The sequence below is a fragment of the Microcaecilia unicolor genome, chromosome 12 (genome assembly GCF_901765095.1).
Source record: "Microcaecilia unicolor chromosome 12, aMicUni1.1, whole genome shotgun sequence".
Classification (NCBI taxonomy): Eukaryota; Metazoa; Chordata; class Amphibia; order Gymnophiona; family Siphonopidae; genus Microcaecilia; species Microcaecilia unicolor.
In genome coordinates this window covers 99,917,560-99,941,367 of record NC_044042.1, presented here as the reverse complement: position 1 = coordinate 99,941,367, position 23,808 = coordinate 99,917,560, and the positions used below count along the sequence as shown (strand labels likewise).

General features: G+C 42.7%; 1 protein-coding gene across 1 annotated transcript in view; it reads left to right on the top strand.

Annotated features, from left to right (window-relative positions):
* Positions 1-23,808, top strand: part of CNTNAP1 (contactin associated protein 1) — a 394,500-nt gene that overhangs the window by 224,780 nt on the left and 145,912 nt on the right. Inside the window, 5 exon segments of the mRNA XM_030221745.1 lie at positions 2,414-2,520; positions 3,214-3,333; positions 19,660-19,863; positions 22,591-22,747; positions 23,258-23,385. Of these exon segments, the coding sequence (XP_030077605.1) occupies positions 2,414-2,520; positions 3,214-3,333; positions 19,660-19,863; positions 22,591-22,747; positions 23,258-23,385 (716 nt within the window).

The window sequence follows — 23,808 nt, the reverse complement described above, 5'->3', positions numbered from 1 at the left end:
TCTGACCTGGATTATTCTGTCCAGCAACGGATGGCAGATGTACTATGCCGGGGGGGATAACCTTTTTGGTGAAAAAGTAAAGGATCTTGTTGACCAGATCAAGAAGCATAATGATGCTATGGATTCTCTCTCCCGCCGGATGTCTTCTGCTACAACCTCCTCAACTAGGAGGTATTTTGGGGGGAAGAGGAGTGCTCACTATTCCTATGCTAGGCGTAGGTACACTCCAGCTTCCCAACAGACTACCCAGGCTCAGCCCCAGTGCGCTCGTTCTCGTCAACAGCGTGCGTCTAAGGCCCAAGCTGCTCCCCAGCAAAAGCAAGGGACAAGCTTTTGACTGGCTCCAGTTCAGCATAGCCGAGGTAAAAGTGTCCGTTCCGGATGACTTGCCAGTTGGGGGGCGGTGAATGTTTTTTCACCAAAGGTGGCCTCTCTTAACCTCCGACTGGTGGGTTCGTCAAATAGTCTGGTTAGGATACACCCTCAGTCTGGAATCCAAACCTCCCAATTGCTCACCAGGAATTCATTCTTGCAGCTCCCAGCACAAGCAGGTACTTGCAGTGGAACTCTCCACCCTTCTAAAGGCCCATGCGGTCGAACCCGTTCCACCAGGGGAAGAAGGGCTGGGATTCTATTCCAGGTACTTCCTTGTGCTTCCCTCCCAGATATTAAATGCCAGTCACCGGAAACGGCCCAACATTGAATATCCAGGGTCAGCGCTGATCGTGGCACTTATGCAAGCTGCTTTCCGCACTCTAAATATTGACTCAACTTCGTTGCAGCAACAAACCGTGCACAGCTCTTTTTTTAGCTGTTTGTAAAGAGGAAAATTTATGATCATTTGGGGCAGTTTCAGTAAATTCTGCTCAAATTTAGAAAAATCTGGGCCAACTGCTATTCTATAAAGGGCACTCAGGGCTGAGCACTTTGTATAGAATAGTGACGGACGTACGCCTTCTGAACCCTGGTGTAAATCCTGGCGTGCAACCCCGGTATTCTAGAGCACTGCACCTAAAGTTTTGAATGATCCTAACCTGCCCTTGGCCACGTTCCCTTTTGGATTGTGTGCAATGCTGTTTGGCCACACAGTATTATAGAATAACATGTAGACAGATGCACGCTTAAATCCAAATTAGCACCAGTAATTAATGGCTCATTAACTCATTTGTGCATGTCTCTGCCCTACGAACCCAAATTTGGGCCACCTATATAGAATTCAGGGGTAAATGTGTATGGTACTGGGAATGTGCACTAGTTAGTATTCCTTAAAACAATGTAGGAATAGATATTCAGAACCATTTCACAGGGCAGGAGACATTCCTGCTCGATTCAATTGTGGTGAGCAGACCGTCCCCAGATTTTTAACACAATTTAACTGCACAATGCCTGCAGATCTGGTGTGACTGCCACAACATTATCCAGAAACAGTATTGGGGTGGCACCTGGGATTTATCTGTTCTGCTAATCAGATGAGCAAAAAGGCTGTTCTAAGTTAATCCTGGCACTTACCCAGACACCAGTCAGAATCTGTCCAGTACCAGATATGTTCTGGCAGTCACCTGAGACCCAAGAATCTTCAATGCTAGTGCCCAGATTAGATCTTACATGAAATATTTGGGTCAAATTCAGCTGGTGACCATCGGTGCCTTTGAAAATATTGACCACCTTGCTAGGTGAATATCGGGGGGGAGGGGGTGAGTAGTAAGCAGAGAATTAATTTAATTTGTATTTATCTTTCAATATGGGTACAGTTGATTTGTGCACATGAAGAGTGCTAATGGTGCATTTAAACACTTAATATGATTGTGTGACCAGAACCAAAATATTCTGAAAATGGGAATAAAAGGTCAAATGAACCAAAAATGAACCAGAAACATGACTACTACTACTACTTAACATTTCTAGAGCGCTACTAGGGTTACGCAGCGCTGTACAGTTTAACAAAAGGACGGTCCCTGCTCAAAAGAGCTTACAATCTAATAGGCGAAATGACGACACATAAGAGCCAAATGGCCCCTCCAGTCTAACCATCCACAGCCACCACTCTCTCCGCCTTTCCCTAAGAGATCCCATGTGCCTGTCCCATACTTCTAAAACTTCAGACACCATCCTTGTCTCCACCACCTCTACCGGGAGGCTATTCCACACGTCCACCACCCTTTTCCCTGAAAAAGTATTTCCTTAGATTATTCCAGAGCCTTTAACCTCTTAACTTCATCCTACGCCCTCTCATTCCAGATTTTTCCTTCATTTGAAAGAGGCTTACCTCCTATACACTATTTCCACAGAGGTATTTAAACATCTTTGTCGTATCCCCTCTCTCCCACCTTTCTTCCAAAGTATACATATTGAGAGCCTTAAGTCTTATGTATTTCCCTTTGTACATCCCTAGCAAATCTCTTTATGCCTTTAGATGCACACCAAACCCATGTGAGCATGGTGGAAGGTGCCATCAGTCCTGGGATGACTTTATCTGTTACTGCGATATGACTGGTTACAAAGGAGAAACCTGCCACAAGTGTAAGTTGCCTGCCTCTTCAGTTTTTATTTTCCTCTTTGTAGGAGTGATTTAAAATGAAATCTTGTTTTCTTGTGCAAAGGACAAATTACGAATGTTGCCTGCATGTGTGGTGGCCACATCATTTTTTTTCCTTTGGCCTCATTTGTAAAGCCATAAAGAGCTAGTTTTTAAATTTTGGCATGTTTTTTGTACAGCATTTTAGAAATTAGCTTTCTAGTGGTAATTCAAGGCAACTTACATTCAGGTACAGTAGGCAAAGGAGGTACCAGCTTCTTGCCCAGTCCACAAGGAGCATCAATGGGATTCGAACCCTAGTCTCGCTGGTTCACAGCCTGTTGCACTAACCACTAGGCTACTCCTCTACTCTGTGTTGGTTCAATCTATCCATTGAGAAAATAAATCATTATTGTGATAACATAAAGGGAATAGTTTAATTAAATTAAAATGGTTCTTCCCTTACAGGCTTTGGGAAGGAGGCATTTTCTCTCTCATTTAGATGTCCATCAATAAATTTCTCAGAGACATCTGATTTAAGCTCTTTTCCTTGACTGGCCTGAGGAGTCAGGGGCCACGAATTGAGCCCAGGTCCTCCTGCATTGCACTATTGCTAGACCATTGAAATTGATATATGAATTTTATTTGTATTTGCATAAAGCTATCTTAACTTTCTGGTCTATTTCTGTCTTTCAAAGCCCTTTATAAAGAATCATGTGATGCATACAGACTTAGCGGCAAGAGGTCAGGAAACTACACTATTGATGCTGATGGGAGTGGTCCACTGATGCCGTTCTCAGTATACTGTGATATAACAGGTACATGACCCTGTGTGACTTTTCATCATTAGCATATTTAATTTATTGCCTATCCCATTGAGCTGAAAACAATGTACAATACTTGTAAAATATAAACACGAATAAAGTGCAGAAAGCTTTTAAACAATTTATTCATTCAGAATGTAAAAACAATCAAAATAAAACCTCCATAAAACCTAAAATTGAGTCGGAGCAATGAAGGAGTTGATTTGATTAATTGCCATCACGTTGAAGCTGAGTCCTGGTGACAATATAGATTCCATTACTTCCCAAGGATCAGTCCAGACAAATGGGTTGTGACCATTCACCAGCAAATGGAGATAGAGAACTCTGAGTTGTGCCTCAGAAGCTCCTGCGCTTAGCAACCAAGCCAGTATTCTCTATCTCCAGTAGGCGGATTCAGCTCCTGTGTGCTGTAGTGACTTCTGTGTGGCCTTCTGTCCTGCTTGCAGGAACTTATTTCTGTGCAGTGGAATACTCCTAATGTCAGTCTTAGGGTGGTTCAGGTTATGGTTATGGTTATCCATGGAAAAACTTGGATTCCGTCAGAATTCAGATTCTATCCATGTACATGGCAATACTTTGGATTTAATTTTTTGTCTAATTCATTTGTTCAAGTCACGGACTATTGCTACTGTTATATGCTATGTTTAATCAAAGTTTGGTTGAAGGTGTTGTGCCACATGACTGGATACATGAATTAGTGCGCCCAGTATTCAAGAGTAAGTTATTAGATCCGTTGAAAGTGGAACATTATAGGCCAATTGCTAATTTGGGTCTTTTGATGAAGCTGTTGGAAAAGGTAGTGGTGTAGCATTGAAAGTTCTAAAGTTCACCCTTTCCAATCTGGATTCCATGCACTGAGACTCTTTTTCTGTCGCTGTATGATACTGTCCGTTTGGCCCTAGACCACTGCTTCTCTGTTATTGTTTCCCTCAATCTTTCCTCCATTTTTGATTTGATCGACTATTCTTTCCTCCTTCAGCGTCTTCGTTTTATTGGTATGTCTGATGTTGTCCTCTCTTGGTTTTCTAGCTATCTCTCTGGCCATTCCTTCCAGTTGGTCCATCATTCCCATTACTCTTCTGTTTTCCATGTTCTGTCTGGGATTCCTCAAGGTTCTATTCTCTCTCCCACACTGTTTATCATTTCCTTGGCGCTTCTTCTCACTGTTATCCAGGAACAGGGTTGTCTTCCTTTCTGCTATGCTGATGATATGCAGATCCTTTTCTGTGTCAGTGACCCGCTTGCACCTCTCACTATTCTGAACTCCTGTCTTGCTGCTATCTCTTCTTGGCTTAGGGACAATGGTCTCTTTCTGAATTCAACTAAATGTGAAGGTATAGTTTTTCAAAGTCTTCACTCCCCTTTACCCTCTGCTCCCCTGCTTGATGCTCAGCTGCTCTCTTTTAAGGACTCTGTTAGAATCCTCGGTGTTATCTTTGACTCGAAGCTCACCTTTAAGTCCCACATTGACTCTTGTTCGTTTTTCTTTCTTCGCTCTGCTTCTTCGTGTCTGCTCTGTTCGCCATTCCTATCCTCACACTCTATTCGTTCACTTGCACTAGCTATGGTTATCTCTCGCATTCTCACACTCTATTTGTTCAGTTGTATTAGCTATGGTTATCTCTCACATTGACCACAGTAATTTTTTGTATGCTGGTTTTCCCCTCACCTCTATCAAGCACCTCCAGCTCATTCAATTGACTGCTGTCAATTTTATTCACCGTGCACGCCGCTTCGACCATGTCACTCCCTTCCTCCACCTTGAACACTGACTCTCTATCTCTGCCCGCATCCACTTCAAAATACTCCTCTTAACCTCCAAAGGTCATTCCCCCTCTGTTCCAGTCTACAAACTGCTCATCCCATACTGTCCTTCCTGTACCCTTCACTCTTCCACAGACAACCTCCTTTGTGTCCCCTCACCTTCAGCCCTACACCTTTCATTTTCTAAGGATTCTGCCTTCAGCTATCTTGGTCCAAAACTATGGGACTCGTTCCCTTCTGCCCTTCAATCCCCAATGCCTCTCCAATCGTGTAAGGTGCTCCTGAAATCCTTTGAATATTTACCAGTCACACTGTTTCTCCCCTATTCTTTTTCCTACCCTCTCTCCCACTACCTCCTCCTCGATGCCTTGTCCCTCCTCCCACTCCCCAACCCCATGTTCCTGGCATCAGCTCTGGCTTAAATTCTTTTTTTATTGTGTAAACCGGTTTGTCACCTGTTTGGGATTACATTAGTGGTATAAAAAGTATTTTGGATGCAGGTGATGTAATGTTATTAATATCATTGGACTTAGCTTCAGCTTTTTTTGTAATTGACCATTCATTGCTTATGGCTCAGTTGGGGGATATAGGACTTGATGGTGCAGTACTTAGAGTTTTTTTTGCATGATAAGTCTTTTCAGAGATACAGGATTTAGACAACTCTTTCCCTCGTGAGTTTACTTGTGGGGTACCGTAGGGGTCATCGTTATCCCCAATTCTTTTAAATATTTTTCTAAGACCATTAGTGGATTTGGTTGTTCGTCTTGGAGTTAGTCCATATGTCTATACTGTGACAGTATTTTGCTGGTGGCACAGATTTCACCTAAAGCAGTTGACCTGACTCCTATTCAGCGTTGTTTTCAGGAAATTTCTTGGTGTTTAGGGCATAAATTAATTTAAATCCCTAATTGTACAATTATTCCAATTTCTGAGTTCCACCCTAATTGTCATTATATATGGATGACTATCAGGCCCAGATGCATCAACCATACGTTAAAAAATCTAAAACGTTAAAGTCCTTAACGAATTTGAAAAAACGAAGCATGCACCAAAAAAACAAGTCGCACATGTTCGGTGCGGTATTGAAAAGTACAATGTATCAAAGATTCGTAATCCCCGTCGGTAATCGGCCCCTAAAGCATGCACAGAGCAGCCAAGCGTTATGCTGGCTGCTCTGCGCATGCCACAAACGTGCAAAACAGCAACAACAAAAAAAACCACAAACACGTGGCTCCCCACTTCCCCCTGCATCAATACAAAAATAAACATACATCAAAAAAGGATCTGGAGGGGGCAAAGGCACTCGTCGGAAGCGTCCAGTATGGACGTCCTTGCCCCCCCCCCCCCCCGAGGTCGCTGCTGCTCCCCGCTTCCGCTCGTATAAAATAAAAAAATTAAAACTAAAAAGTTTAGCAGCCCCGGTCCCCCTCCCTTCCTGTCTCTCTCTGTACTCCTCCCATAGCTCCGCCTCCCGGCATCCTCCGCCCCCGTGCCCTGCCCCCTGAGGTCATCGCCGCCGCTCCCCCACTCCACCGGAACCCCCCTCCGCCTTACCAGCCCACGCAGCGCCTCTCACCTTTGTGTAAAGGCACTGCACGGGATGGAACAGCTGATCGGCGATCACTGCTGCCTCCTCCGACGTCTCTCTGTTCTTCCTGGGCCCGCCCTCCTCTGATGTAAGTTACCTATGTCAGGGAGGGAGGGGATGACCCTGGAGCTCGGAGGGAGGGAGGGAGGGGGAGGACGACCCTGGAACTCGGAGGGAGGGAGGGGATGACCCTGGAACTCGGAGTGAGGGAGGGAGGGGGGACGACCCTGGAACTCGGAGTGAGGGAGGGAGGGGATGGACAACCCTGGAACTCGGAGGGAGGGAGGGACAGACGACCCTGGAACTCGGAGGGAGGGGAAGACTCTGGAACTCAGAGGGAGGGAGGGGGGATGACCCTGGAACTTGGAGGGAGGGAGGGGGACGACCCTGGAACTAGGAGGGAGGGGGACCCTGGAACTGGGAGGAAGGGAGAGGGGGGCCCATGGCGCACACTCTCATTCTCACACACATACACTCTCTCTCTCTCACAGACACACTCGCACCCAGTCTCACTCTCTCTCTGTCACACACACACACTCGCACATTCACTCTCTCTCTCACACATTCTCTCAAACATACACACTCCGAGGAAAACCTTGCTAGCGCCCATTTCATTGGTTTTAGAAACGGGCCTTTTTTCCTAGTGTCTTTAATAAAAGCCCATGTTCTAAGTAGAAATTTGTGCTCCTCAGAGTCTTTTAGTTTGGTGATACCATGGATTAAAGAAGTGCAGTTGAGTACTACATGTAAGCGGGCCTTCTGTGGAATAAAATACCCCTTTGTGTTTAGAGCATTGTTTATTGCAATTTAAACGTATGTTAAATACTCATTTGTTTACATTGGCTTTTCCCACTTTTAGATTGGAGGATTGAGTTTCTTCATTTTAATATCTCTCTGGAATAAATGTTCTGTTGTGGGCTTTCCTGTACTATTGTAGTTCCGTTCTTTTATTTTTTTATAATGATTATATTGTAAACTGGTCTGATATATTGTTATATAAAGTCGTATATTAAACTGTAATAGCAGCTTGGGATTCCTTTGTCATATTGTCAGTTACGTGGTCTGATCATTATTTTATTCATTGTCTTTTTATCTTTGGAAGGTACTGTTAAGCCCCCAGTTTCTCCTGTAAAAGTTAAATGAATTAGGCTAAAGAAAAACATTGGGCCTATTAAGGCTAGAAATACTGTTTCTTCACTTGTTCCTGATTATTGTGAATTGTCTTTGGATGATGGTGTTAATAAGTGGTTTCAGTTCCTCAAGATGATTATACATGAACTTATGAGGAACACTGGACTCCTTTGCATTGTCAAGCTAAAAATGGGTGGTTTCATCAAGGACATTTTCTTCTTAGATGCCAGTTGCACTAGTTGGAGCGTTACGTGTGGCATAAAAAGAGCTTCAGAGGAATTAAACAGGAGGTGCCAACCTCAGAGTAGGTTTTACTATAGCGAGGTGATAAACAGCCTCATTTTCGAAAGTGATGGGTGCCCAGATTTCGACCCAAATTGGGAGATAGGTGCTCATCTTGCAAAGGCGCCCAAATCGGTATAATCGAAAACCGATTTTGGGTGACTTCAATCTGTCGCAGAAACGGGCAAAGTTGACTGGGGCGTGTTGGAGGCGTGGTGAAGGCGGGACTGGGGCGTGTTTATCGGCCGAGGAGAGATGGGCGCCTTCGGCCGATAATCGAAAAAAGAAAGGCATTTTTAGCGCAAATTTGGGTCATTTTTTGGACCCTTTTTTTTCACAATTCCCAAAAAAGTGCCCTATATGACCAGGTGACCACCAGAGGGAATCGGGGATGACCACCTCTGGCTCTCCCAGTGGTCACTAACCCCCTCCCACCATAAAAAAAAAAACTTTAACAACTTTTTTTTTCCAGCCTGTATGCCACCCTCAAATGCCATACCCAGCTCCATCACAGCAGTATGCAGGTCCTTGGAGCAGTTGTTAGTGGGTGCAGTGGACTTCACCCAGGTGGACCCAGGCCCATCCCCCCCTAACTTTACACTTGTGGTGGTAAATGGGAGCCCTCCAAACTGCCCCCAAAACCCACTGTACTCACATGTAGGTGCCCCCCTTCAGTCATAAGGGCTATGGTAATGGTGTAGAGTTGTGGGCAGTGGGTTTTGGGGGGGGATTTGAGGGGCTCAGCACTCAAGGGATGGGAGCTATGGACTTGGGAGATATTTAACTTTTTTTTTTAAATTGTTACAAGTGCCCCCTAGGGTACCTGGTTGGTGTCCTGGCATGTGAGGGGGACCAGTGCACTACGAATCCTGGCCCCTCCCATGACCCAATGCCTTGGATTTGTTCGTTTTTGAGCTGGGCGCCTTCGGTTTCCATTATCGCTGAAAAACGAAACCGCCCAGCTCAAATCCGCACAAATCCGATGCATTTGCTGGGCACAAACCGTATTATCGAAAAAAAAGATGGGCACCCATTTTTTTCGAAAATACGGTCTGTCCCGCCCCTTCACGTACCCGTTCTCGGACATAGACGCTCATGGAGATGGGCATTTGCGTTCGATTATGCCCCTCAAAGAGTTCCTATAGGAGATTATTCCAACTATTGACCTGTTTCAAACCTTTCCTTGTTGTCCAGAGTTTTGGAAAGAGTTCTACTTGAGCAATTGGCTGATTATGTTGAAACAAATCATTTATATGGCCAACAATCAAGTTACAGAAGTCATCACAGTTTTGAATCCTTATTGTTGTGAACTGTGGATAGTATTTTGGTAAAACCTGATCAAGGGTTTATTTATTATTTTATTTATTTAACACATTTATACCCCACATTTTCCCACTTAATTGCAGGCTCAATGTGGCTTACACAATGTCAAAAAATTAAAATGCAAATAGACAATATAATAGTAATCCTGTAAGTAACTTGAAAATAAAGCAACAGATGTAGTAAAAAAGTACAGTAATGGTCCATGAATTTTGCTATATCGTAAGAAGTAGTAAATTAAGTTGTGTCTGAGGGGTAAGCCTTCTTAAACAGTGTGGTTTTTAGTGACTTCCTAAAGTTGAGATGGTTATGAATTGATCTGATGGTATTAGGTAACGCATGTGTTATGGGTGCAATTGGATTTAACTGCTGCTTTTGATACTGTTTTTCATTAAGTATTGTTAAATTTGTGCAGGATATAGGGTTAGGCTCTACTGTACTCACCTGGTTTAGTTCATATTTAATGTATGCAAGCTGTTCAAAAGAATACCACAGTTTCTTCTCAGAGTTTTGTTATAGGGTGTTCCATAGGAGTCATTGTTTTCTCTCTATTATTATTTAACTTGTATTTGGCACCATTAGCTAGGTTTATGGATAGTTGTGGAATTGAGTTCCATTTCTTCATAGATGATATACAACTATTTTTTTTTTTAATGGGAGAAAATCAGGTGGATTCTTTAGCAGATATGAATGGTAAATTGGATAGTTTGCATAAGTGGTTGTGTGCTCATGATTTAGTGTTAAATGTTAAAACTAAAAAAAAACAAAACAGAAACAAACTAGCACTCTCATTTTCAAATTAATGTATGCCTTTTCAGCCCTTTACTGTTGTAAGCCACATTGGGCCTGCCTGTGGGTGGGAAAATGTGGGATATAAATGCTATCAAACATATAAATGGCGAGTGACCGACTCACTCGCAAATGCGCAGAAGAGACTTCCCTCTCTGTCCCGCCCCCGCGTCAATACGTGATGACGGGGGGGGGGGGGCGGGACAGAGAGGGAAACTGCGCTGCCGAGGTTGCTGCCACCACCCCTCCACCCGGCCCGGGCCCTCTCTTCCCTTCTGAACTTACACATCCATTCGCCGAATGCAGCAACGCACATCAGCTGAGCTGCAGTGAGCCCTTCCTTCTTTGCCTGTGGCCCCGCCCTCCTGTGACGTAACGTCAGCGAGGGCGGGACACACACAGGCAGAGAAGGAAGGGGCAGCTCAGCTGATGTGCGTTGCTGCGTTCGGCGAATGGATGTGTAAGTTCAAAAGTAAAGAGAGGGCCCGGGCCAGGTGGAGGGGTGGTGGCGACTTTGAGGGGGGGGGGGGAGCGGTGGCGACTTCGCGGGGGGGAGGGGAGCGGTGGTGACCGCGGGGGGAGGAAAACCTCAATACCAGCCCGTTTTTACGGGCTCAACGGCTAGTAAATAAATAAATAAAGTATTGTTTGGAATGTCCCCTGATTACATGCTAGACTTGATTGATCTATCACCAAGAAATGGAAGTTCAGGAACCAGAGATTACTTTATTTGCCCAACTGCAGTAACATAATTTACAAATCCATCTATACAGCTGGATTTAGCTATCTGGGTTCTAAATGGTGGAATTCAATTGCCAAGAACACAAGAAGCATTACAAACTATGTTCAGTTCAGAAAAGAATTAAAAACCTACCTTTTCAAGAGGCTTACTTTTGCATCCAAATTTGGCATCTCCATCAGCACTTCTTGCGTTTTGTGGTTCTAGGTCAACATTTTCAGTTCCATGCAGTGCTGTTGGGTCTCTCTACCACATCCAGGACCTTCTCCAAATTCATGGAATTTTTATGATAATGCGGGTTATAAATACATTTTATTATTATGATGAAGGTGGTAGTTGCAGCCTTCCTCTCACTTGAAGGCAGAAGAGTTCACCCTACTTCCAGAACTGATTGATAAGAGCATCCACCTTTCAGGAAGGTCTTCAGGTTATCTCCAGGGCTGTCTCCCTTCTGCAATCCATGGGCTGGATAGTCAGTCTTACCTAGTTCCATCTCAGTGCCAAGAGTACTTGGGAGTTCTTTTCAACAGCAGACAGGGAAAAGTTTTCCTTCTGGAGATCAAACCTTTTATCTCCCTTTTGAAGAATGACCCCACTACTACTGTGAAAAATGAAGTGAAATCCCTAGTACAAATGGCTGTAAGACTGATGTTCTTACACAAAAAAGAAAATACTTTTTGATTACAGAGTTTCTGGTTTTTCCCACCTGTTATGTGGGTTTACTATCCAGCTCATTTTCGAAAGAGAAGGGCGCCCATCTTCCGACACAAATCGGGAGAAGTGCAGCCTTGTCTCAGGGCCAGTCAAATCAGCATAATCAAAAGCTGATTTTGGCCAGCCTCAACTGCTTTCCGTCGCAGGGATGACCAAAGTTCAAGGGGGCGTGTCGGCAGTGTACCGAAGGTAGGATGGGGGCGTGGTTAACAGATGGCCATCCTTGGCCGATAATGGAAAAAAGAAGGGCATCCCTGACAAGCATTTGGCCGACTTTACTTGGTCCCTTTTTGTTCCCGACCAAGCCTCGAAAATATGCCCAAACTGACCAGATGACCACCGGAGGGAATCTGGGATCACCTCCCCTTACTCCTCCAGTGATCACCAAAGCCCTCCCACCAAAAAAAAACTAATTAAAAAACATTTTTTCCAGCCTCAAATGTCATACCCAGCTCCATCACAGCAGTATGCAGGTCCCTGGAGCAGTTTTTAGTGGGTTCTGCAGTGCACTTCAGGCAGGCGGACCCAGGCCCCCCCCCCCCCCCCCCACCTGTTACACTTGTAGTGGTAAATGAGAGCCCTCCAAAACCCACTGTACCCACATCTAGGTGCCCCCCTTCACCCTTTAAGGGCTGTGGTAGTGTTGTACAGTTGTGAGGAGTGGATTTTGGGGGGCTCAGCACCCAAGGTAAGGGAGCTATGTACCTGGGATCAATTTGTGAATTCCACTGCAGTGCCCCCTAGGGTGCCCGGTTGGTGTCCTGGCATGTGAGAGGGGACCAGTGCACTACGAATGCGTGACTCCTCCCACGATCAAAGGGCTTGGATTTGGCCGTTTTTGAGATGGCCATCCTCGGTTTCCATTATATGTGAAAACCGAGGCCGGCCATCTCTAAGGTCGGTGATCTCAACATTTTGGTCGACCTAAATGTTGAGATTTGGCCGGCCCCGACCGTATTATCGAAATAATAATAATAATAAGGGATGTCCCGCCCCTTCGCTGGGTCACCCATAAAGATGGGCGCCCAGTTCGATTATGCCCCTCCACCTGGATTAGAGAGGAGATACCCAAAGAGAAGCAAGAAAAGAAGGTGCCTCAGACAGTTTTGACATCTCTGGATTTCTAGAGGGGTCCTGTCCTGTGGTGACAAGGGCAACACTGATTGCCTCTTTTGCCTTACACCCAGATCAGAACTGGATCTTACAACTGAGACAGTCGCATTTTTGATATAAAAATTAGGATTTTCTGGGACATAAAGTTCAAATTTTTCCTGATCTCTGTAGAGCTACTCAACTCAGAAGGAGGGCCTTTTTTGTGTCTTAAATATGAATTGTTGGCTCTTGGAGGGTCGGGAGATTTTTTTCAGTTTCTGTGTAAATGTTTTGTGAAGCTGGAATTAAAGTCGTATGTTTTCCTAGACCCAGACCAGTTAAAAAATTTCCTTGATGAAAGAAAACCTCCTAGACCTATTATGGCCTCTACTCCTTCCAGTAGTTTGGTGAACGAAAAGTCCTAATGTAATAATGACTGGCTCTCACTGTAAGAAATTTCCTAGATTTTCCTTAATTTACCAGTTTTTATCTCCTGCTAACTGGTATTTTCTTTAATCCCCTCCTCCTCTCCTTGGACTTTTTTCCTTGTTTTCTTAAGTTTTGTGGTATAAAGTTCCTTGTTATTGCTGGTTTCCTTTTGTAATTGAGATTTGTAACTACGAATCTCTGATATAGAGGACTCTGCCGTGCAATGTGGTCCCGCGTTTGCTGATATGCAAAGTAAGCTTTGTCAGCAAGAAGAAAAATGAGAGGATTTGGAAAACAGATCTCATAGAGCAAATCTGAGAATTGCTGGTCTTCTGAGACTCTCCCAGATCGAAATTTGACATCCTTACTGGAAATATGGCTAACAAAAGAATTTGTTCTGTTATAGCTTGGGCCTGTTTTGTTTAGAGAGAGCTCATCATGTGAGTCTTCCTCAGGAAACACAATCACGCCCAAGAATGGTGCTCATCTAAATTCACATTTCCCATAAGAATTTGTCAGGATTACTCCTTCACACTGCAGGAGAAAAGAAAACGTTTTGCTCCAATTTGTACTGCTCTGTACGAGAAACGCATGCAGTTTGTGCTCCTTTATCTGGCACTACTGAAAGTTCAAGTGAATGGTAAATGGGTTACTTATGATATGGAGTCTTCTGCTCGGGAATATCTAAACTTGCTAAATACCTGAGCACTGCCTGGCATATTGAATTGAACTACATTGACTTTTATCTGACATCATCTATGCATGGGAATTGCATACTCCGATGTTACGGAATGCTGTTGGTTCTCCTATAGAGATGTTTTTCATACAAGTTTGAATATCTGTTGGAACACACTTGCAGTTGTTGAGATAATGCTGGTGTGTGTGTGTGTAAATATATGTGTGCATATATAAATAAATAAAACCAAACACTGCCACCACAAAACAAACCCCCCAAAAAACACACAAAGAAGAACTATCACAAACTCCAGCAAAACAACCTATGTGCACACAACTCCACACAACCAGATCTCAACTACACCACCTCAAAGCGAATAAACGGATCAACTGAGAAAGATAAAAAATGACTAATAAAGGACCACAATATCAAAACAGAGAATCATGGCCTCACTCAAAATCATAACACTAATAATACTTCTAACACTCGCAATCGGCACCCAATCACTCCTACAGTGAAGCGAGAAGACAATCCCTATAATCACACACACCAGAAGGAGATTAACAAAACACATTGAAGATGATACAAGACAGATCAATCACAGCTCAACTAACCTCACCAGAAGAAACAACTACTACTACTATAATATGGGTAACAAGAGATATAAGAAAATACACATGAACCATACCCAAAGACAACTGACTAAAATATTACTGGAACCCTTTATAAGTGGAACGCTATCTACCCATTCCCATAGTATACATCAATGCACAAAGAGGCACATTTTCAAAGCGCTTAGCCTTCCAAAGTTCCATAGGTTTCTATGGAACTTTGGAAGGCTAAGTGCTTTGAAAATATGCCTCAATCTGTACTAAACAAGGCAGAAATAATCAAAGACTGGATTGTAGAAGAACAACTAGGTCTAATCTTTATTACGGAGACGTGGTTATGCTCCAAAGATGACCCGATACTAAACGAATTATATCCCCAGGATATAAAATAATAAATGACATCAGAAATAAGAAAGGGGGTGGAGGAATAGCAGTAATATACAAATCCTTTTTCAAAACAGAAACCGTTTCAGAATTTATAGTTCCACACCTAGAAATAACTTCTCTCAAAATAACAGATGGATCACTAATGGAAGATCTATGCATTATACTATTCTACAGACCACCAGGTAACTGGCAGGAGTACCAACAGGACTTCATAGACTTTATCTCAAACACATGCGTGAAATTTTCCAACATAATATTCATTGGTGACATCAACCTACATCTGGACGAGAGTGAAAATGGAAACTCTAAAGAATGCAGAGCAATTCTAAAACTTTGAGATTTCACTCTTCCAACAATAACCAAAACCCATGAAAAAGGTCATGCACTTGACTTATTAGCTTAACAATTTACTGCAAATCAAACGTTAAAAATGGGAGAACTCAACTGGGAAGAAATACCATGGTCTGATCATCACAGATTACACCTAACACTAAACTGAAATCTCACCACAACTCAAGAAAACAGTAACCCAATATAAATCCAGAGGCAAGATCAATGGTAAAGAGTTTTATTTATTTTATTTTTATTTGTTACATTTGTATCCAACATTTCCCCACCTATTTGCAGGCTCAAGGTGGCTTACATATTATCGTAGCGGCGTTCGCCGGTTCCGGTCTGAACAAATACATAATGTGCACAAGTACAAGGTGTGATTGTGGTAGAATATGGTTCATATACGTTAATTATATTGGGAAACCTTCGGTAGGAGGGGAGAGATTGGGGTGAGTCTGTTAAGTTCTTGGTGTTGTTGTTTAGCTGGTTCTTATGTTGGGTTGGTGGGGTATGCCTTTTGGAACAGGTTTGTTTTTAGTTTTAGTTCTGGACCAAAAATCCTATTCAACATAAAAAATCTATCAACTGAAACCACAGACTTCCTTACAACATGGGACAAATAATGCAAACTCGTATTAGATGAAATAACCCCATTAAGAAACAAGAAGAAATGCAGAGTGAATCCATCGCTGTGGTTCAATGAGAGCTTAAAAAATTTAAGTCAATACAGAAAACTAGAATGAAGATGGATCAAACACAAAACTGACGAAACAAAGCAGACTCCTATCAACCTATTTTATAATTAATATGGATATTAAAATATTATCAAAGATACAAGCTAACTGCTTAGCAGACTCCTTACTGTCCTTAATTAGTGAAGCACAGGCTAGGGTTGTCAGAGATTGCCAATCTGTGATTTAATATAAGGAAAATCCTTCTAGCAATAGGTTATAGTCAGCTGAGGCAGATTCCTTGCTTGGCTCTCAGCTTAGATGCTTAGAAAGCCTTTGACAAAGTGGATTAGGGTTACTTTGTTTACTGTATTAGAGACGGTGGGTATTGGAGATTGGTTTCTACAGGCATTGCAGGCCCTGTATCATGCGCCAATGGCCAAGCTTTTGATTAATAGTGAACGGACATCTCCGTTTGACGTTGCTCAAGGCATGCGAAAGGGCTGTCCTCTGTCACCCCTTCTTTTTGTAATTTTGATGGAACTTTTAATACAAATCATTGAGGGGTCAGAGAATATTCCCAGGGTCATGATTAATGGTTTAAAAACTTTAGCTTTTGCAGATGACCTGATATTTTTGTTAACTACACCAAAGGAGGCAATGCCCAACTTACTAGAAACAATTACTGTTTTGGGGGCTATTTCTGTTTTTTTCTTAAATCTCCAGAAATCAGTGGCTCTTCCTCTTCTGCAGTCGGTTCAGAAGATTGGAGGGGTACATTTCCATTTATTTGGGCCTTGGATCGTATTAAATATTTAGGGGTATATATTCCAAAGAAATTATCAATGTTGTATGTCAACAATGTACGCGCTCTCATGGAGGATACCTTGGGAAAGTTACGAATTTGGGGGGGTATTCCCATTGTCTCCTTGGGGACGGATCCATTTAATTAATATGTTACTAGCACCAAAATGGTTGTACAGGTTTCAGATGTTGCCAGTGTTCCTAACCCAGAGGGATGAGGGGGTGATAAACAGGGCTCTGCAGACCTACTTGTAGAGGAGTTGGCAACCCAGACTATCACTCAGGATGCTGCAGGTCCCAAGGGATCAGGGTGGCATAAGTCAGCTTAACTTCAGATATCTCAATGTGGCCAGTGGTGTGTGTCATCTCAGTGGTTGGTATCGTAATACATCCACTTTCTCTGTCATATCTTTTGAAACACAGCTCCTGCCACATATTTATTTCAGTACAGTGATGCATACTAATGGTTCAGTGCCACTGGGGACTTTCAAACTTATCCGCATCTGAAGGCCTGTCTACAGGTGTGGAGGTGGCTATGTAGAAGGCATCATTTCTCAGATACTGTGACTCTTTTTCTTTCCATCTGTAACAACCCTGCGTTTCCCCCTGGAATGGGGCACAGTGTATTTACCTCATGGGCACAGAAGGGAGTTGTGTATCTTCTAAAGGTTCTTAAAGAGGAGGGAGTGATGAAAACATTTACAGATCTACAGGAAGAATTCCCCATACCACCGTGCGACTATTTTGCTTACGTACAACTCAAGCACTATGTGCGTTACCTTCTCTAGACAGACCTGAAAGAAGATGTCCAGGACACTATAACAGAGCCACTCTCCTTGGGTGCAACTGAAGGTTCCATTGACTTTTCATCACAAAGTTTTGTAGGAGATGACTAAAGATTTAGATTATACTTGCATATCAGCACAATGGTCCGTAGAGTTGCGTGACACTCTTATAAGATGAAAATTGAAGGCCTTCATCCTGGGACTACATACCTACACAAATAGTGTTGTTCAACAGAGAACTCTTTATTACGAGAAAAGTTACACTGGCTCCCACTTAAAGAACGCATCACGTTCAAAATCTGCTCCCTAGTTCACAAAATCATTCACGGAGAAGCACCAACCTACATGTCAGACCTGATAGACTTACCACCCAGGAATGCCAAAAGATCATCCCGCAAATTCCTTGATCTGCACTTCCCTAACTGCAAAGGTCTAAAATACAAATTAATGTACGCGTCAAACTTTACCTACTTGAGCACACAGTTATGGAACACACTGCCACGCAACTTAAAAATGATCTACGATCTAATGAACTTTCGCAAACTACTGAAGACCCATCTCTTTAACAAGGCATACTACAAAGACCAACCAATGTGAATATACACAACCCCCCCCCCCCCCCCCACATATATTCAGAACTATCTAACAATATCTGCTTGTTTATTCAAATATTATGTTTTATCATTATCTTGTTGCCCAAGATCTTTCTGTAACACTAAATGTCTATTTTCTAATATATTTCCATCACTCATGATGTATTGTAAGCCACATTGAGCCTGCAAAGAGGTGGGAAAATGTGGGATACAAATGCAATAAATAATAATAATAATAATTTGCACTTCAGATATATATTTCGCCTTATCAGCTCAATGAGCAGGTGGGGCGGGGAAGTGCCTCACGTGCCACACCAGGGAAGCTAACTTGGGACACATAATTTGGCATTGCCCATTAGTGACAAGATTTTGATCCCAGTTACTTCACTTTCTGAATCACATTTGGAAATGCGCCACTCCGCATGGCCCTTTGCTGCTCTTTGGAGTGTATCAAGCTGGATTGCCATCTCCTAGGGGATATCAACCTTTTCTAAGGAAATCAATTCTGATGGCTAATAAAAACTATACTCACCTTTTGGCTAGACAAATCTGGATCATATTTTTACCACTGGAGATCTTTAATGATTTCACAACTGTGGATGGATCGATTACAGATTCAAGACTTTGGACATGCCACTAGCCAACAGTTTCAGACCATATGGGAGCCATTCTGGGAGACCTTGAAACCGAGAGCTCACAGCAATTTTAATCTTTTAATGATGAGCTTGAGTGAAATGCCTATTTTGGAATGTTTGTGTTATTATAGATGCAGAACACTGGGGAGAGGGAGGGACTTGGGGAGGGTAGTTGTAGTTATAGGTTGTTGAAATGTGACATCTCTTATATGCATATTTTGGATTTGTCTGTTCTACTTTATGATGCAAATAAAAATGATTTAAACATAAAATTAAAAAACAAGAAAACTGACAGATATGAATAAATTGGCGCATTATAAAAGTCTCCAAGCCAGAAGCCTTTAGAATAACTTACTAGTGAGTCAGCTTCTTCGTTTGAGAAAATTTTACATCTCCCCTACAGAATTTGAAAATCAGGCTACAGATATGATTGAAAGATTTAAAGAAAAAGGTTATCTTTCTCAATGTATTGATAATGGATATAGAAGGGCGAGAAATACAGATTGTAACATTTTGCTGTCTAACCCCCCTGCCGTGCGCTAATGCCAACACAGCTCGTTCACTTTGAACAAAATAGGTGGTAGTAAGGGCTCACACTGGAGAGGCCACTTTTTACTGCAGCCTTTGTAAAAGGACCCCCAAATATCTTTATTATAAACTAACTCTGTTAACAAGGGCAATGCCATTGGAGTTGACAGATGCAAAAAAAAAAAGCATGGAAGTTGCATCAGTGTGAGTTAAAGGCAACTTGGCATGTTGGGTAGTGGTTCATTCATTGGAATGGATCTAGAAAGAGATCCTCATGCACTTTGTGCTGCTGACTTCTGTTGGAGAAATGGTGCACCGGCTTTTTTTTTTGTGTGAGTGAAAACTCTAATGTTGGTTATCACAATTATGTGGCTATTAGACACAGTAATCATAGTAATTTATTTTCTTTCCATCTTTTTCACCTTCCTTCCTTTCCCCTATCCTTTCAGAGGAGAGAGCTTGGTCCATCATACATCATAATCGATACTATGCCACAAAGGTGCTAGGCTTCAGTCTGGACCGGCCGTACCTTGGAGAGCTACAGTACTGGAATGCTTCCTGGGGTGAAGTTTCAGCACTAGCCAATGGGTCAGAATATTGTGAACAAAGAATAGAATTCTCCTGCTACATGTCACGGCTCCTCAACACACCATGTAAGTTCCATAACTCTATGCAACAAAGGAAGGTGGGGGCTGTGTGGGGGTTTGATGATTAGGATTATGCATGGCTGCTTGATGTGATGCATCCTAACAGTATGCTGCTAATTTTTGTCAATGGCCTCTCACCAGCTCTGTTCAACTGGAAGAGAGACTTTTGTATTCTACTACTACTACTTAACATTTCTAAAGCGCTACTAGGGTTACACAGCGCTGCACAATTTAACATAGAAGGACAGTCCCTGCTCAAAGAGCTTACAATCTAAAGGACATGTGAGCAGTCAGTCTGATAGGGGCAGTCAAATTGGGGCAGTCTGGATTTCCTGAAAGAGTTAGGTGCCGAACGCAGCATTGAAGAGGTGGGCTTTAAGCAGAGACTTGAAGATGGGCAGGGAGGGGGCTTTAACAAGGGACCTCCTAGAAGCCTGCAAGAACCCCCTCCAGCATATTCACTATTAGATAGTAAGGGGATAATTTGTTAGTTGGGCGCCTCCATTTAGGCCCCTGAGGCCATGCAGTAGACGCTCCTAATTTCCATTATTTCATACTAGAATAACCCAGTATTTGTGCACCTAACGCTTTAGGAGCCTCCACTTCCAGTAGCCGTAGAGCTGGGATAAGTATGGGACACGTGTATCTTACAGTATTCATTAAGTCATAATAATGGAGGAAGCAAACTATTCTATGATAACACCACACTTATAAAGTTTGCCTATATGCTAGAGTATGTAGAACACTCATTAAGACCTCAAAACTTAGGGACCATTACAGATCTAACGGAGGTCTTGAAAATCCCAGAATGAAGCGTCTGTGTTGACTAATTTAGAGCAGCACCCTGTGTGGAAGATTCTGAAGAAAAAGATTTTTTGATAGATTAGAATATCAGGCGGAGCCATTCTCTTATATAGTTTAATGCTTTCTTCACACTTTTTGGGAATTGGGATTTGTTTATAGGAACTCATATATTAGGTGCACTAAAGTGTGCATTCCCGATTAATTGACCTATTTAAATTATGAGAACCAAGGGGATTTTTTTTAAACAATGAGTTTTTCTCCTCTGTTTTATTTTTTTAGGTTTTTCTCATTGTTTGTGTTTTCCCAGTAATAATACTGATTGGGACGCCAGTTAGATCTGTAATGACGGTCCCTGAGTGTTCTGTAAGCTACATGTTAAGTGAGAGCCTTGCCCTTACATATGCCTCTTGCAAATATGTGCCATGCAAGATAGTCGCATATTTACAGAACAGCACTTAGGCATTATCCAGCATGTACGTGTGTAAGTGCAGACTTGTGTGCATACAGTCTGGTAAGTGTGCACTGAGACATACAAACATTAGCACCTAGTTGATAGAACTTCCCTTCACATGCTGATGATTCTGGGTTTATTACTTAGGAAGAGAAGGCCTTTCAATTGAAGATCACCTAGTTTTAGACTCAGTTGTAAATTCTTGCCTTCTGCTTACCTTTGTAGTATGAATTGAGGAGGTGGTAGGGCTGCCTCTACAATAGCTAGGTGCACCCTTCCCCAGAGTGGCTGTTTTTGTAGACTTCCTAATTAGGACAACAATAAATGCCATCATAGGAAGTAATTTTTCAAAATTATTGGGGGTGCTAAACCCAATGGAAATAACCTCTCCCTAGGCACAGTCAGAGAGTTTGTTCAAAACTGAGGGTGTTCAAGTACCCACTGAGCTGGCTTCTATGAATGCCATAGAATAGTGTCTGTCAGGTGTAGGGCCAATACTCCAGTTGCTAAGTATTATTGTGCTACTTTGAACTAGCTGGTCAGTTAAAGGTGTCACACTTTCTGTATTTCATGCTTCATAACCACTAAACACCACAAAATAACTGAAATGTTTTTGCAACCATGAAAAATTTGCTTACTATTTAATCTCCTGTCCTTTCACATTGTTAATTCCTTCTGAGACTTTCATGCTGGAAAAATTCCAAACTATCTCTTTTAAAACTAAGTGCCAGTTACCTTACCAAATGCATTTTGTATTTCACTGCTGCATGTTTGATCTATTGTATTATAGTGTTGTTGTTTTTTTTTTGTATAATAGATACCTGCATTGTTATTTTTGCTGTAAATTTCTTTGGGTTGAACTGTGCGTAAAGAAATTGGTTTATAAATGTAACACTGCAACATATAACAGATTACCCATTGAATCTTTCCCTAATTATCAAAAATACACGTGTAAAGAAATTGTGTGTGTGTGTATGTGGTCCTGCTGTGATACCAGTGGGCTGCTTTTACTTTAGGGGGGGGGGTGGTTAGGCTCAGTACTTCCTTCCTTGTCCTTCTTCCAGTTTGGAACCAGCACTGGGAACCTGAAAGTATAATCCTTCATTCATAGCTACCCAGAGATCTCCTCTCTTTTAATAGAGCCTCTCACTGTTTTATGCTAGTCACAGTAGCAATTGTCCTGTGACTGAGAGCCATGTCTGAGGACTGCTTCTGGACCCCCTATCACCATAAACAATAATTACTCCCTTCTCACTAGTGAGTATGAATGTTACCTTTCAGCACCTCCAGTCAGCCTGGGGACTGATCTGGGGAGCATAGTTTGGACCATGTTCTTAGCAACTGTCAGTAGTGTCACAAACGGACCTGGATGTTTCTGCATGGTTAACTGCTCATGTTTTATGTTTGTTTTAAATCCCAACTGAGAAAATCTCTCTCAGCTTTCCTTGATCTAAACTTTATAAAATGTATTTGCCCAGCTGGGCTTCCCTTCAGTTTCTGGATGGGCCGGAATAACGAGAGGCATTTTTACTGGGGTGGTGCTGGCCCGGGCATGCAGAGGTGTGCATGTGCACTGGAGAAGAATTGTGTGGATCCCCAGTTCTTCTGCAACTGCGACGCAGACAATCCACAGTGGTGAGTGGTGCTCTCAGCATGCACTCATTTTCTGTTCCCTCTGCATCATCTGGGCCTCATTTACATTGTGCATGAAATGTGCTGATTGGCACTTATATATGCTTTCATTTTTATTGCCTTCCTTTCTTGACATCCTACTTTCAATGCTCTGGTTTTCCTGTGGCAAAACAAACAGGGATGTTGCCAGCACAGAACAGTTAGGTTCTTAATGAAATGAAGACAAAGTAGTTTTATTATTATCAGAATTTTTAAAACAGTTTTACACTTGTATCTGTCAAAACAGAAGGAAATGCATCCTGTCAAAAACTTGCATGATGAAATCTGAAAGCTGTTGAAAGAAGGAAGGTTTGGAGGCTGAGAGAGAAAAGTTCTCTTTGCATTTGGAGGAAGGGTGGTTTTAGAAGCTGCAAAACATGATGGAGAGCTATCAATTTAAAGTATACTATTAGGGTATCATACGGCATTTATTGAATTGGCAGTGATGTGGGATCTCTTTTGTTTCATATATAGGAAGTATGATAAAGGAATTCTGAACTTCAGAGACCACCTGCCAGTAACCCAAGTAGTGGTTGGAGACACAAATCGCACAAATTCAGAAGCCTGGTTTTCAGTAGGTCCTCTGCGCTGCTATGGAGAAAGTAAGTGTAAATATGTCCCTTGTGGGCTTCCCCGCCCTCCCCCCCCCCCCACCCAACAGAGTACACACATTTGAAAAGCACCTGGTATGCATGGAACAAGTACACAGTAAACCGGGTAGTGCACAGAGATGCCTGATTACCGCCGGGTTAGCACTGCGCTAGGGGGAACAAATTTCCTGGAGCACCGGAAATAGCACACGCTCCAGCCAGAACTACCACTGGTGACCGCGTTGGGCCAGCAGTAGTTCCGTTTTAGTGTGCGGTAAGCCTGCTTTGGGCTCACTGCCACTTTGTAAAAAAAAAACCCAAAGATGAGACAGACACTTATGTGGTCACATTTATGCGTTAACCCTGGCCACTTCAGTGCTGACTCCATAATGTAGCCGACTTTGTGTTTGGCGCTAACTGCGATATTCACAGCAC